This window comes from Pteropus medius, unplaced genomic scaffold (genome assembly GCF_902729225.1).
Source record: "Pteropus medius unplaced genomic scaffold, Ma_sr-lr_union100, whole genome shotgun sequence".
Lineage (NCBI taxonomy): Eukaryota > Metazoa > Chordata > Mammalia > Chiroptera > Pteropodidae > Pteropus > Pteropus medius.
Window position 1 is genome coordinate 37,915,482 of NW_024355205.1, and position 16,097 is coordinate 37,931,578.

Here is a 16,097-nt window from a genome sequence, read left to right on the forward strand (position 1 = left end):
TGGATGGATGGAGAGAGACAGACAGACAGACAGACAGACTGACTGACTAGGTAGGTAATGGAAATTATTTAGCCGTGAAATGAAGGGAATTCTGACACCTGCTATGACATGGAAAACTCTGAAGACATTGTGCTGAGTGACACAATCCAGACGCAGGAGGATGAATGCCGTGTGCTTCCACTCACATGAAATGCCAGGCTGGGCAAATTCACAGAACAGGAGCAGGTCAGAGGTTGTCGGGGGCTGAGGGGTCGGGGGAGGAGTTCGCGTTTCATGGGACAGAGCTCAGTTTGGGGCGAGGCAACGTTTTAGGGACGGACGGTGCCGATGGGGGCACAGTGTTGCGAATGTACTTAATGTCGCTGGATTGTGCACTTACGAATGAGTAAAATGGCAAATTTTACGTTCTATGTATTTTACCAGAAATGAAAACAGAAACGTCCGGGTTTGCCAGCTGTGCCGCAACTCGCCATCCCTCCGCTAGAGGGCACGCATTCCCTTTTTGGGGCCAAAAGAGAAAATGCCAGCTTTTCTGTCCCATCAGTCTGACCATCGCCGGGAACACAGTGGTGGCCGCAGACAGTGGCCCTCGAGCCGAGTGCATGATTCACGGGTTCGCTCCTGACGGGAACAGTCCGGGGGCTTAGATCGGTGGCCCCCGACCCCCCGGTGTCACCGATGTGTTTCCTATCTCCTCATCACCTTCTCATGTGTTTTATTTTTTATCACCTTCACAAGTTAAAATAACTGCTCCATCACCAGTAAGGCTCCGAAGGCCAGATTTGCTGCTAGAGGTGGCAGTGTGATGACCTTAGCGGACAGGTGCCTGCAGGCGCCGGGTAGGAGGTTCCAACCCCAGGGAGAGCCCAGCAAAAGCACTGATGTCACAAACCAACAGCAAAGCCAGTCACTGTGTGTTAAGTCGACTGCGTGAGCAGGTGGCCACACGCACAGACACACGCGCTGAGTCGTAGGGCCGTGTGGGAGGGCGCCATGTCCCAGGCGACTCCCGGGAACACTCGTCACGTGCAGCCTGGACGCCCCGCGATCCAGGAAGGAACAGTGCCGGGGGTGCTGGGGCCTCGTTCTCAGCAACGACATCAAGCGTTTGGGCCATTGCGCATTTCGTAATTGACTAGGAAGACAACCGTGGCCACGAGGCACGGCCGCTGCAGCAAAGGCGCCGCCCAGCAGAACGGGGGAAAGGCCAAGGGCACACGTCGTCCTCAGCTCGCGGGGATTCTGGTCCCGGCAGAGAGGGCGGACATCGCCTCGCAGACCTCAGGGGGCCACGGGCTGTTTCGAGGAACAAAGCGACTGTGCGGGAACGACCGGAAGGAGAGAGAACGCCACGGGCGAGGGGACCACGAAAGGAGGGTGCCCCGGGGCCTGCCTGGGCAGTGGGGGCACTCTGGGGGCGCAGGGGTGCTGGGGTGCCTAAGGCATTGCACTAAATTGCCAGTTATCTACAGTCTTCGGTCAGGTAACGACGACAGGCACACAGGACAGACACCCTGCCTCTCCACACACACGCAGATTGGGATGCGTGACGATGACAACATTAGCTAGGAAACTTAATATGAACCAAAGAATATCCATGTCGTAGTAATGGTAAGAATTGGAAAAGAACAGAAAGAGAAAATTCTCAGTGGTGCGAGCCGCTCCCTGAAGCGCTGAGTTACTGGGTGAATTCGGCGACACCTCGGTGACAGACTTCCCTTGTCATTTCGGGGACCTAACCAACTGTCAGAGGCCTCTGGCTCGGGATGAGCTGGCTCCCCCGCACGGGAACGGCATCTAGACTTTACCAACGACTCTAAAACAGCATCGTTTAGTTCTGGACTAACGCACGCCAGGGAGGAAGGAAAGTGGACATGAAGGTCCCCGTGAGCTGGCGTAGCCGCTCGCCTCGTCGGTCTGCGGGATCGATGGATGCCACTGAGCTGCCCCTGCGCCCACCACTGCAGGAAACCGCATGTCCCCTGCCACTTACCACATCGGTGAGACGGTATTCCCCGTGCTGCTCACATCCAATATCAAACACGTACTTTCCGGAGCCAACGGGCTAGGAGCAAAGGGAAACCAAGGGGCACCTCACTCCTGGGTGTCGACTCCCAGGACAAAGTGCAAAATGCTTTAGAAACATCACCCCCGAAAAACCGACCCGAACCATGTCATTGGGGAAAGGCTAATGGGCATCAAAGAATGCCTTTGTGAACTAACGGCCAGCAGAAGTGCCAAGTGCAGGGTGTGTGTCCCGCCTTTTCAAGACTTTAACTGCATTTTATCTCTTTATAAAAGTAATGCATTTATTACAAACATTTCACCAAGCGACACCCACCGGCAAACTAGTGAGAGAGAGAACTATTAATAATATTTTGATATAGTTTCTGTAACCTTGTTTCTAGGACACGGTTTTGTTTTGTTTTTTTTTTTAAAATAAAATTCTGATCATAATTACACATTTTGACTCCTACTCTATTTTTACTTAGAATTAAGGCATGAACGACTTTCCATATTTACAGATATCCTTCCACGATCCCAGTTGTCAACTTGGTATTTTATTGCATCTGAGAATTATAATCTATGTTACTTGTTCGCTGTTGTCAACATTTGATCTGCTGACACTTTTCTTTGACAAAGACTGTTACAGGAAACACATTCAGGGTTAAATCTTTACGTACGCTCTCGATGTATTCCTCAGGGTAAGTTCTCAGAAGTAACGTTTCTGGACAAACAGTATGTACCATGTATGGACCAGAACGAGATGCTGAGAACGTTCGTTCCCAGAACAGCATTTACAAGACTCTGAGTCCTCAAAATCTTGTTTTTCCCTAAGATTTCGTTCCATATTTTCCTGTATGTATATGGAATGAGGCCTCATCATTTCAAGCCACATCTTTTAAGTTACTGGCAAGGTTCAATTTTTTTTAACATTTTGACCATTTAGATCACATCGATCGATACCAGTGCTTCCTATATTAAACGTTGAAAATATTCAAACCCCATTTGTCACCTATCTCTTAAATTCTCCTTATAGCATTTTCTGATCTGTAAGGGATTATTTTTATCAGGCAAAATCTCCTGGTTTTCCCTTTCTATTTCTGTGTAGAAAGTTTCTTTCCTCATTTCAATATGAATAAGTATTCACCTATTTTTCTACCTGTATTTTCTTGTTTACATTTAAATGTTTATTTCTTCTAGAAAGTATCTTCGTCTTTGTGCTGGAGGACAAACTCTGATTTAATGTTTCTCCCAAATGGGTACCAAGCACCATCTCTCCCCATCACCTCTTCATTAATGTGAAATGGCGCCCTCATCGAACGCTAAATTATTGTACATACTCGTGTCTGTCTCTAGACTTTCTCTTTCGCCAAGCCGTATAGCTCTATCCTAACGTCCCATGATTTGAATTACTGAAGCTTTATAGCATGTTTTAATAACTTGTTGGCAGAGATGTAAACAGGTCACTCCCTGAGGGAGAAAGTCAAAGCAGCGCTAAAAGTGTGTCGAGACCGGACTCGCCAGGAATCAGGGGAATGAACATTAAAACGATGAGGTGACTTTTTTTACCCCTTAGATTTGCAAAAAGTGTCGAAGACTGATAATATCCGAGGTCGGCGAGGACATGTGCTGAAGAGCCCCTCGTACCCTGTCAGCCCGAGTATAGACTGGCACAGCTTTTTAGAACAATTGGTAGCCTCGGTCACGACTTGAAATATCGATACTTGTGGAGTCGGCAACTCCAGGATCTAACCTACGTGAATACTCCCAACTTTGCAAAAAGGTAGGCGCTCTCTGTATGTGTTTGTGTCCCGATGTCGCGCAATCCTATTTCGGTAACTAAACCCCCCGCGCTGTGATTCAGTCTAAGCCGTGTGGGCGTGTGCGCCCGCGAGGCGCAGGAAGATGGGGAGGGGGCGCGGCAGGGAGAAGGGGGTGCGGGGGCCGGAGCTCAAGGAGGGGGGATTCCGGTACTCGCGTAAGATTTGTATAACTTTAAAGGGTTCACAGGCAGCAGAACGAAGCCTCCACTTTGGCTCTCGTTTTCCAGATGCATCTAAGTTCCCCGTATCCACTGATTCTCGCCTGTTAACTTCTGTCAAATCCTCTCTCCCTCTACCCACCTCCCCACGCCGGAAGGTATCCCGTGAGCATTTTGCTGGGAATTACATGTTTTACTGGAGAATGAGCTGTTCTACAAAGACTAAAAACGGAATCTGTAATTAGGGCATGAATTATACGTGAATGAGAACTGAGTTTTAAGAGGGTTCGCGGCTACTTCATTAAATCGATTAAGTGTTCCTATGCCAACTTCCAGCACCTTTCCTTGCTCAGCAAACTCTTTCTTCGGGGAAGGTGTCTGCTCGCCCCCTGACCAGCGCCATGACGAACGCCAGCGTGTCAGGGTTTCTCTGCATCCTACCAGGGCTCAGACAAGAAGGACAAGTGAAGCCACCGTGTCCTCCCAGCAGAGATGACTGATCACGGGTTCTGTGAACCCGGAGACTCGTCCGGACCACACCGCCACCAGGCGGGGTATGGTCTTCCTGCCCAGGCTCCAGCCTCCAGCCCCCAGGGGAAAGAAAGTCAAACCCGCACGCGCTCAATGGCAGGAAATGTCCAGATGCCCCAGACAAATGAGGACCTCTGATTCACCACCCGCCCCCCAGAGAAGGAGCACACACAGCAGGAGGTCAAGGGGCCCCGTGTTCCGATGGGACAGACCGTGGCTGCAGGAGAGCGGGCATTTTACAGAGATGCAGAGAAACAGGCCAAGCGTCCCCCTTCCCCGCCAGGGGGTGTCAGGAGGCTCCGAGAGAGGCAAAGCCGCCCCATTTCCCGTGTTCAGAGGCGATGGGAGGGTTTCCCCAAGCTTTCAATATTTTCCGTTCCCACGATCGCGCAGCCTGGGGAGGAGGGCGCTGGGTATCGCGCCGGCAGACATCGCTTCCCGTCCACTTACGTTTTTGTTCACGAACTTGCCCTGGTACCTGTGGTTCGTGTGGATAAGCTCGGCCGCCCCCTCTTGCTGTCCGTTCACCCAGGTACCCACGTACCTGCTGCCCGTCTCTGCGTAGACGTAGGTGCCTTGGCCGTGCCTGGGTAAGACAGCAGCACAGTGCATTTTGTTCCCCAGCAGAGGAAAACCCTCCAGGTGTGTAAAACGGGTATTTCCATTGAGGGGGAGGCCCAGGCTGACGCGGGCTCACGAGCCACTGGTTCTGTATCTGCTCAGTTAAGCATGCCTCTTGCTCGGTGTGCCCAAGCACGGGGGAGGCGTCACCTGCCAGACAGCGGGGGACCTTCCCGCAGGTCAGCTGGTGCTCCCGGGGAAGACGCAGCTGAGGCTCAGTTCCCCAGAAAGGTCTGTGTCCTCACGCCCCACGGCCAGCACCTGCCCGGTACTGCGTCGTCCCAGAGGCGCCCCGTAAAGCCGCCATGGGTTCGAACGGCCTGGCAGAGCCGGCTCAGGGGCTTCTGTCATGTAAGACACTGCCATATTCTTACTACATGAATCGATCTATAGGACCGACGAGAAGCAAACCTTTGGTGAGCGAGCCACTCCCCAGTGTAGGTGTCGTTGTTGACGTAGTAGTACATGCCGTGGCCGTGCCTCTGGTCATTGGCCCACTCCCCTGGAAAGGGCGACACAAAAGCAGCCCGGGTAAGAAGGGAGCACCGCCTGCACCGCCGTCTCCACCCTCCCTGACTTCCCTCGGCCCCTCGCCTCCCGGCCAGATGACGCGAAGTGTGGAGCCGGCTAAGGGAGGCTGGGTCGGGGGTCCGCCCGGGACGGGGCTGGGCAGGTGTATGTGTGGGGGGCCCAGTCGGCTGTCGTGCGAACATCAGGAGTCAGCCGGTCGGCCACACGGCAAGGGTTCAAACCAGGCTTGTCTGCCCCGTGGCCGCGGTCCCAACACCACACTCCTTCAGCTGGTGTGTGTTTGGTGACCCAGCCACCACTCCAAGGCTTGACGGCCCGTCCTCGGCCACTTCCCACCTCGCCACCTGGCTCAAATGCGCCCTTGCAGCCTAGCCGCCCACGGCGGCCCCACACAGCTTCACGCGGATGGGCACGGCGCCTTTGCCACCGGGGCCTCTGCGTGGACCCTTCCCTCACCCGAGTGTCCCTGCCCACTCACCGCCGTGCAGGGCCCCACTAATTCCTTGCCGACTGGATAGGAAATACCGAAACTGGCAAAGCTCTCATACAACGCGTAACACGCCTCGACCACAAAACAGCAGCAAACCAGCTAACGAACGCCGCCAGGTAAAAGGTGCCGAAGATCTCCCTGCACTGGAAACTCACAAGGTCCTCAGACCTTACAGCCCGCACGTGAGGGAGCTTAACAGCGGCTTCCAGAGCTGACAAGCACCCCGAAACTGGACGCGGCACTGCCCGTGACAAGTCGTCAAGCTCTTCTAGGTACGTGTGTGTGTGTGTACACATTTACACGTTGTTCAAATTATATTAACGTCTACGTTGAAATAAAAAGTGACAACAAAGCGATTAGGTTCATGAGGATGTGGAAAGAATTCAATTAAACCCTAAACTACATCGTTCAAAGTTGGTTTAAAAAGTGACAGTTGCCCCCTGAGACCTACAAAGTGACACGGAAATTCCAGCTCCAACGGGAAGAGCGGTGAGCGCCCCCGACGTGGCCTCAGGGTCTGGCGGAACGTGTGTGAGAACCCCGGGCTCGGGTTCTGTCTCACGGCATCAGGCCACGCGAGCTCACACTCCCAGGCACGCCCCCCTCAGGAGGAGGAGATGCGATCGCACAGGTGCGCGATCGCACAGGTGTGTGGTCGCCCAGCAACGTCCAGCCAACACTGGCCGAGCGCTTGCCGCCCGTCGGGCAGGTCCTCAGAGTTCCACGGGGTTAATTCATCTAATCCGCACACTGCAGGTGAGACAGCGGAGGTGAGGAGGGGTGAGGTCCCCTGAAACAGGTCACACCTCCTGCCACCACAGTTCCAGGGTTGGGGGGGCGGTCACAGATCTTTCTGGAAATCTGACAAAAACTAGGTATCTTCTTCCCAGAAAAGAATCCCAAGACACAGAACTTTGCACGCCGGCTCCGAAGGCTCACACCCACCCCCCACTTGTATCTCCTCCAACGTTCAGAACCGTCTCCGGCCCGTGCTGGGTTCAGGCTGGCACTGTGGGCCCACCAGGCAACCGTGGTGCCTGGGACAGCAGCGGGGGTCTGGGAAATAAGAGAATAAGCACCTTCCCGAGACGTGACATTGGCGTGTAAAGAATTACGGCGGGGTCTACGGCCACACCACCCTGAACACGCTCGATCCCGCCTGATCTCGGAAGCTCAGCAGGGTCGGGCCTGGTTAGTACTCGGATGGGAGACCACCTAGGAAGACCAGGTGCTGTAGGCGTAAAAAATAAAAAAAATTTTAAAGCACGACGGCAGGGCCCAGAACACCAGTGGAACGGGCAGACGGCCTCCACGAGGCACCCCAGGTCTACACAGACGGTGCGCTCATTGGAGGAGGGTCCGTCAGAAACGGAGACAGCGAAATCGACTTCAAAGACAAAGGCCGCGGGCCGGCCAACGTCGCGGGTGTGACCCGCTCTGCGAGGCCCCCGCGTTTGCTCCTCAGCACACGGGCTCGTGGGACAGGGTGCGCTGCTCCCACGGACAGTCACATTTCCCGTCATCACAAGGCTTTCTGGTTTCCGCATCAACCCCGTGAACACAGGAACACGGTTTCTCGTTGAATCCTCGGGAGAACGTTAAGCCTGCTCGTTTATCTCCATATCCACGGACAAGCTCGGTCCCCAAGGACCTCTGCAACGCGAAAGGCCGGCTGGCGAGAACACTTTACCTTCATATCTCGATCCGTCTGGGTATATAAAAGTGCCTTGACCATGCTTTTTATTTTTAACATACTCTCCAATGTATCGCGCGCCATTTTTAAACTTGTAGATCCCCTGAAACACACAGATTATAGGATTCATATCATCCTGGAACTTCACACTCACGAACAGAGTACTGAACGGAGGAGACCACCCACGCGAGGCGCCCATTCGGACCTGCCCGTGCCTTTTCCCGTGTTCGTAGCTACCCTCGTACGTGTCCCCGTTGGGCAGCCTCGCTTTCCCATAGCCGTGCCTTTCGCCCGCCTCATTCCGGTCCCCTTCATATTCCTGGCAAAAGAAATCAGGATAAACGCAGCTCTTTTTGTAAGCGCCAACCACGTGCTAAGCATCTTGCAAATAGTATTCCATCGAATCCTCCCAATCCTCGGCCCGGGCGTACAGGTGAAGTAGGTAACCTGCGTGACATATCTTTGGGCATTAAAAAGTTACATGTCAATGGAGCCATTTGAGGAGACAAACTAGAAAGCTTACCGGGCAGATGTTGTAGGTTCTTTTCCCCTGAAGCAGACCCTGAGCAACTGAGTTTTTTGTTTGTTTGTTTGTTTGTTTAAAGTGCTCCCCGGAGAAACCAGTAAAGGGGGAGGGAAACAGACATGAGCGAGGAGGCCGCTAAGCATGGGTGATGTCCAGTGACGTCCCAGACTCGACATCATCACACGGGGAATTCTGGAGTGTAAGTCAGTGCAGCTGGTCCTGCTTTTTAGCATTAGCTGCGGGCTGTCCTGAGACACGCAGCTCCCAGGCGCTCTGGAGCCCCCTACTGGCCAGGTGGCTCCAGTGCATAGAGGTGCTTCGGGAGCAGCAAAGCAGGTAGAAAGCCGCTGGGAGACGGAGCACAGAGCTAGCTAAAAGATCCGAGCAGCCACCGACAGCATCTCTCACAGTGGATGTGCTAGATTTTTTCAATTAATACTGAAACTATCTCATCTCTGTATCCTGCACACACACAGAGGCAGAGGCTCCAATCTGTCGGCCAGGAAATAGTCGCCCTCTGGCTTAGGGAAGCTGGTGTGGGCAGCGCCTACACGCCCACTCAACCCAGCTCACCTGGCAGGTTGTGCATCCTTACCCCCTCTCTGCTGCCTAAACCGGGGAATAACTCCAACTACCTGGTAAGATCGATCTCACACGAGTGAAGAAGGCACGTGTGATTACAGACCTACACGGTGACTTCTTCCAGAAGCCTTCACCGAGCCTGAGGCCGCCTTGGTTCTCGAAGACTGCCAGGAAGCAGCTTTCCTTCGGCCCCGTAGACCTGAGGAGCCAAGCTCCACTACGGAATACTTATTCAAGGATAACCCAGGCGCCCCAGAAAGCTGTCTGCACGGGGGTAACAGCAGGAGGAGGATGCTTCCGAAGCCTCCGGCTTGGAAATCTTTGCCTTTAATTAGAGGCGGGATGGGAAGGAGGGAGAGCGAAAAGGGATGTGGCAAAAAGCCGACGTCATAACGTTGCACCTTTCACCGTCAACTTCCAGGACGCAGCGCCCGCTGTGGTCGGCGTGGTCCTCGTCCCCGCTGGGCCTCCCGGCCGGGGGCCTGTGACTGGACTCGAGGCCTCCCCGCTCTCCGACCTCGGCCTCGGGGGTCCGCCCGCCCCCGCGCACCCCGGGAAGCCCCTCCCTCGCCCGGAGCTCTCACCCCAAGATCATTCTCTCCCTCCTCCTCCAACTCCTCCGAGCCCAGGTCGGACATGGCCTCGCCCCAGCCTTGACCCCCGCCGCCGCGGACGCGTCTCTAGTAGGTAGGTACCCGCTGCGCGCTCGGCCGCGTCCGCCGTTGCCATGGAGACGCGGCCAGACCCGCCTCCCTCGCGGCGCGGGCGGAGGCGGGAAGGTGTCGGGAGGCGCCCCTGGCCGCCTTCGGCACCGTCATGGCAACGGGAAGGGCCTCGGCCAATCGCCGCCCGGGACGAGGGGGAGGCGGGGCCGGGGCGGACTTGGTACCCGCCCGCGCTCCAACCGAGACGCCAAGTAGGTGGCCCCTGGAATCCCTTGAGTCGGCTGCGGGGTGATGCGGTAACGGGAGCCACCTTTGGATCAGGGTCCTAAAGAGGAGCGGCGCAAGAACGCGGCGGGCTAGCTCTGGAAAGGGCTGCGCCCCTGCCCGCTGCTGGACACCGCCCTTGCGACCCAGCCCCTCGGCTTCTCCCGGGCCGGGCGGGCCTGCCCGCTCCTCCTGACCCTCCTGCGTTGGCGGTCCACGGAGCAGTGTCCACCGAGATCTTTCCTCGTGTCTGTAAACACCCCCTGACTCAAGGAAGCATCTCCGACCTCTCGGCGGATGCGCGGACACACACACACACCGGCACATTCACAATCACTACCACTCACTAATGGGCCCCTCCTCCGGTCATCTGACAGTCTCCTCCAGACATGTGACACTCTGCCGGCCCGGGCCGCTCACGATCTCTTTCCCAGTTCCTCCAGGCCTTCTTACTCCCTCCGTAAAGGCTGGCAGTCGGCTCTGATTGAGCCTCTCTGCCTCCGGCCTCTGGCCCTCTGCGCCACCTCCTGCTCCTGCTCCATTTACAAACCCAGATGCAGACCAGTCTCACTCGCTGCCGGTCGGTATCTCCACGCTCGGGGCCCGCGCCCTCTCGGCCTCACTGCCCACCGCTCCCTTTCTATACTTGGTCCATGCTTCACACGGAACCAAAGCACAGGCGCGACCCCAGGCGCGTCCTTCACGCTCCCACTTCTTTGGCTGTGCCCTCCTGGAACTCCTCCTCCTCCCCCCCCACCTACCCCCAGCTCTGCCTACCAAAAATCACGGACTTTCTTCAAAGGCCGGCTCTCGGCCACTTCCCCCAAAAGCTCCAAATTCATAAGGGCGCCCTCAGGAAGGCAGAGGGGGATGGGACATCCACTCTATGTATCATCTAGCTATCCATCATCCATCCGCCTATTTCAAAGGTCTGAGTGTGACAAAATGCAAAGTTTAATTCTAAGTGGCGAGTTTGTTTTACTGGCACATATTCATCATGGTTCTCTGTATTTTTAATTTTTTTACTTTAAATGTTTGACACCTCCTTCCTGCAGGTTCTATTGATCTTTCAGGTTAGATGTGCTCACTGTCTCTCTCTTAACTCCCTTAGTACCTTGAATCTTTATCACACACAAGCCAGGTTCTGTCTCATGTAATAGTCGTCTGAATGGTTGTCTGATTTCTGGATGCTCAGAGGCCTTCGTCACCACAGCACCTAAAAAAGTGTTTTGCACACAGTAGATGCTCAACCAAGCCAGTACGATCCAGTCCATTTGGGCTTTTACATCCCTAGTGAGATGGAAATATGGCCGAGGTCGTCCTTTTTTAACCTGTCTTACTTCAGAGAATCTCTATTTTGTGTGTGGAAATGAACAAAGACAATCCGAGTGCGAATGCACTACGACTATTTACTCAGGGCTTGCTACGGCAGGGAAGTCAGCCACCATAACTTGCCATTTGGCAGAGACTCAGGCAGAGCCATGGGAAAACTCCGTAGTGGGAAAAAGGAGCCTTTAGGTGAGCCCAGGTCCGAGGCTGTTGGCGTGGGGAAGCTGTGGGCGGGCCGAATAGAAGCAAGGTGTTCCAAGGGATTGGTTAGTGTGCAAATTCAGCTTTCTCTCCTTGGTCCTCAGCTGGAAATGTGGACAAAAAATATAAAACTTCTCAGTTGTTAATCGAGCCCTCAGTTGTTAATCTAGCTACTTCAAGTGGCCAGTTGTTACAGGGTTATTGTTTATTCCCGGATCAGCTGATAGAGATAACAGACTGACTTCCTACAGGTCTGGCTTGCAGCAGGCTGGCTTCCTGGGCTGGTTACTGGAGATAATTGGTTGGTTTCCTGGACCGGAGGCTGCAGGCTGTGGGTCAGAGTTCTATTTTTAAATACAGTCTGACCATCGTACATTTGTATAGCCGATTTCGAGTGTGTTTTTGCAACTTTTACAAATAACTATTTCATCCGAAATCTAAATAGTGTTTGGTTCTCTTAGTTGCTTTTGAGATTTAATACCTTTCACAAAAATCATCATCCGATCATTTTATTCTTTAAATCTAATATTTAAGTTTTCAAAATAATCGATGTAAATGGAGGGAAAACAGGTCTCACAGTCATCATTGTTTGCCTAGAGCCAAATGCCCAAGTTCTAATTCTGGGCCACCATGGCTTATCAGCCTTGGTCTCCTCAAGCAACTGATGGGAAGCAGAGTTTGCCACCCTGAAATATACCTTTTTCAGATACTGATTATTTTAAGCTGGTTATTTTTAAGAAATAAAAGTGTCAGAAAGAGACTTTGACCCTCTCCCTTACCTGCCTAAAGGAATTCACATGGAAAACCCCACTTAAAGGAAAGGATCATCACGTCAGCATCACAATATGAATTCAGTGCAGCGGGCAGGGAGGCACCAAGCAAAGTCTGTTTCGTTAGAATCCCCTCTGTGTCCCACGGTTTTTGGGTGACCCAGCAAGAATTTGTGTACCAAACGTTTGCTCCTTCTCATCTACCCGTGAATTGCCTATTCTCAAGTTTCATATTCTTAAGGCACCCCTGCAGGTACATGTATAATAAACTTAGTTATTTTCTCCTGTTAATCTATCTCCCATTAATTGAATTATTACACCAACCAGAAGAACTCAGAAAGGTAGAGAGAAAATTATTTTTCCTCCCCCACACAGCTCACCTGCCCTCAGTTTCCAATTCTGTGAACTGGATAGAATGAGCCTTACCAATCCCAAAGAACTTCCATGGCAATCGAAGATGATATTTTATTAATGTATCGTTATTTATTACGATAGCTACATAATGCTAACAATGGAGATATTACGAAGAAATCACATACGATTCGTAGCACGTTTCCATCATGCCCACCCCAAGATGCAGTGTTTTTGTTGCTGGGGGAAGAGGGAAGAGTGGCAGGTAAACATAGATTGACCCTGCCCTCAGCGTTATGGATAGTGGGCAAACCATCCACAGACCTTCCAGAACACACACACCCTGCAAGCCTTTCCCTCAGAGACGATTACATAATGGGAGGCGCAATCTTAACCAAATCTCGGGCCCAAACACACCGCTTACTGAAAAAAGAAACAATTTACAAGCAAATTAACATACAAGACACTACAGTGACATTGTTTATTAGTTGCAAAGATAAAAAGATTATAAAAACCAAAATTTACCAGTTTTTCTTGTGAGGAAAAGTGAGGAGTTTGGAATAATAGAACGGTATTTCCTTCTTTAAACTTGACAGTTGCCACATTTAGCACGACTGAGCATGACTTCTTGTAATAAAACATCAAAAATATTTTAAATGTTAGAAATCTGGAATGGCAATCAAGAACATGCAAATGTTATCTTTTTGCATATAAATGTCAGAAATTTAACTTCCGAATTTGCTCTGACAATGGCAGTAACTACTGTTCGGTAAGTTTTGACTGAGCTGGTGTGTTTTAAGAGTTTTATATGAATTATCTGAGTACATCCTCAGGGTCATTTCCCCATCGTACAGCTAAGGAAAGGAGCCACAGAGAGGAAGTCATCGCTGGCGACCATGCAAATCGGTGGGATTCGAACCAAGTCTTCTGATTCAAGAGCCCTCACTGTGAATCACTACACTCTCCTGCCGCCCAGTTCTCTCCGAGTTAAAGGAGTAACTCTGGTTTTCCGGGGGTGACCTTAAACCATCTACCAAGCAGTGAAGCAGTGGCTCCATCCTTAGATTGAAAAAAAAAACCCCAGAAAGTGGCTCGAGTGAACCCTGTTCTAGATTACATCATTAGCAGCTGGGTGCCTAGCCATAGCTCCAGTGAATCCCCAAATTGACAGTTTGTGTCCCATGCAAATTAGTCAGCTCCCCGCCTCGCAAACAGAATAATCTTTCAGTGAATCTGCGGTCATTTCACACTGCAGGTTTAGCCATCGCCCAAATAAGGCAAGACGGGGCAAACAACCAGGCCGCCTCCCGGCTTCTGGCAACAGCGATTGGACAAAATCCACACTCCTCCCTCCGAGGAGGGGCTGCTCCCCAGCTCAGGTCAGGCACAGAGCTTCACCTGCGCTCTCTCCCTGAGACCTAGGAAGTCTCAGGCAGACTTCTTCGGGTCAAGGTGAGCCCTAACCCCTGGGTGACCTGTAAGTGCTTGGTGATCACAGAACCAGCGCTTTCAAACGCAGGAGGCCCGAAAGCTCGCCTCACTCATCTTCCTCCTTTCTTCGGGGGACTGAGAGGCGAAGGGGGAGGACATGACCGGGAGGAGTGGAAGAAAGGAGGAAATCCTCTTCTGCTTCTCAAAAACCTCACACGTCCATCATCCGCCAGTAAGCTCTTCCCATCGCCCCCCAGCGGCGTTTCCCATCATCCCCCAGCAGGAATTTCCCATCATCCCCCAGTAGGGCGCTCGTCGTCACGGGGCGCTCCGTGGGGAGGACAGGTAGAGGCAGCGGGGCCTCGGGTGAGTGGCCGCGGTTCCTCCAAGCTCCATTTCCCTGCTAAGAAATTATCCTCTTGCCTTTTTGAAATATAAAATGAGAGCGACCCACTTACCACCCCTCACACACTCCCGATAAAAACGAGTAAGAGAAGAACCTCGGCCCTGGCTGGCCGCGTCGCATCTGCGCAGAGGCGCTGGTGAGGGCGCCTCCTGCTTCTATGATGGGATCGCCCCGGGGTGGGGCGGGGGAGCGAGGTGCCCCGGAAGCCCTCCGGGGTCCCCTTCCTATCTTCCACACCTTTATGACCCACCTCCAAGCTGGGGCTGAGGGCAGCCTGGCAGTTGCCATGGCAACTGGCTGAGTCCCTGCACCTGTTCCGCGCTACCCAGGACCACGCAGAGAAAAGGCCTTAAGAAATCAGGGGAATCAGAAAAATGCAAACACGGTGTTTTGGGGATTGTTTGTTTGTTTGTTTTTAATTATTATTTTCTTGCAACTGCTCAGATAAAAAGCAGGAACTTTAAACAAAATGAATTCAGGCCCATCTTAACTGTGGAAACGTGAGGTTATTCAAATATTTGTATTCTTGCGAATTTGACTACTATATATGCACATACGTGAACATACATGTATAGATATAGGTGCACATATACATAGATATCAAAAAGACAGGAACCGCAACTTTTTCAAAATAGAGTTTTTAGGGTAAAGGGGATCAAGCGTATGGTGACGGAAGGAGACTAAACTTGGGCCGATGAGCACACGATGCGGTATACAGATGACGTATTATAATATTGTACACGTGACAGTTATAGAGTCTCATTAACCAATGTCACCCTAATACATTTAATAGATTTTTTAAAATAGTTTTTATGGCATGTAATGGGGTAGGAGTCGGACCCAGGGTTGGAATCCTAGTTCTGTTTACTGCTTTCTGAAGTCGATTTACCCATCTGTAAAATGGAGAGAATAGTTAACTGCCCTCTTGGAGGTGTCGTGAGGTCTAAATAAGATGTTTATAATGAGCTTAGCCAGTGCCTAGCGCACAGTAAAGCACTTAGTAAACATTAGCCGTTATTATTATTAATTATACTGTTGTCGTTTATTTAGTAAACTAAGCACCTTTTCTCTATCAATAGGTCTTTGGGGGACTTTCAACAACAGTTTCGACTCATTGTCAGTCGTTATTTTTTCCTGAAGAGGATCGAGCTGCCAAAGATGGTTCCGCCAGGTAATTACCTGTGACACTCAGAAGTTAGTCTGTGATGAATAGACTAACACTAATAGATGTCAAGGTGGGAGGATGCTGAAGTTTCTAGAAATATATAGACATGCAGATTCTTAGCTGTAAGTATTTTAACTATTTGAGGTGACGTTGCTTATAAAAGCAGCAACCAACAAGGAGGAAGTAACCGGATACACACAAACACGCCTGCCTGAGCTATTCGGTTTAATGGGAGGTTGTCGAGAGAGAAAAACAAATTCAGTTTAATGGAAGGTTGTCGAGAGAGAAAAACAAATTCTTTCCCGCCCAGGATTACTTAGCAATGCATCACAACCAGCAGGGCAGATGGGCTGGTGGAGTCGGCCAGGGTGGAGGGGGTGCCCCAGGAAATGGGGCAGAGTCAAATTTCATGTTGGGCAGCAACTCAAGGCTAGAGGCTGGGGCTCATCCGTGCTCCCCTCCCCCATCGCCTGGCACTGTGCCAGGCACATAGTAAGTGCTCAGTGAACACGTGCTTCGCAGATTGAAAGTTAGACACCGTTCTGCCGCAGAGCTG

The 16,097-nt window shown here is 52.0% G+C and overlaps 1 protein-coding gene and 1 non-coding gene across 2 annotated transcripts in view; one reads left to right on the forward strand and one right to left on the reverse strand.

Moving 5' to 3' along the window:
- The window catches only part of RSPH1 (radial spoke head component 1), an 18,373-nt gene extending 8,679 nt beyond the window's left edge, over positions 1–9,694 (reverse strand). The window contains exons 1-6 of the mRNA XM_039857628.1: positions 9,544–9,694; positions 8,057–8,170; positions 7,849–7,954; positions 5,549–5,639; positions 4,967–5,102; positions 1,994–2,065 (exon numbers count right to left, since the gene is read on the reverse strand). Coding sequence (XP_039713562.1) covers positions 1,994–2,065; positions 4,967–5,102; positions 5,549–5,639; positions 7,849–7,954; positions 8,057–8,170; positions 9,544–9,597 — 573 coding nt within the window. The 5' untranslated portion in view covers positions 9,598–9,694. The remainder of the gene's footprint in view (positions 1–1,993; positions 2,066–4,966; positions 5,103–5,548; positions 5,640–7,848; positions 7,955–8,056; positions 8,171–9,543) is intronic.
- LOC120599065 (5S ribosomal RNA) lies at positions 7,280–7,398 on the forward strand. Its single transcript, XR_005651800.1, has one exon. It is a non-coding gene; the product is annotated as a 5S ribosomal RNA (ribosomal RNA).
- Positions 9,695–16,097: the final 6,403 nt, after the last annotated feature.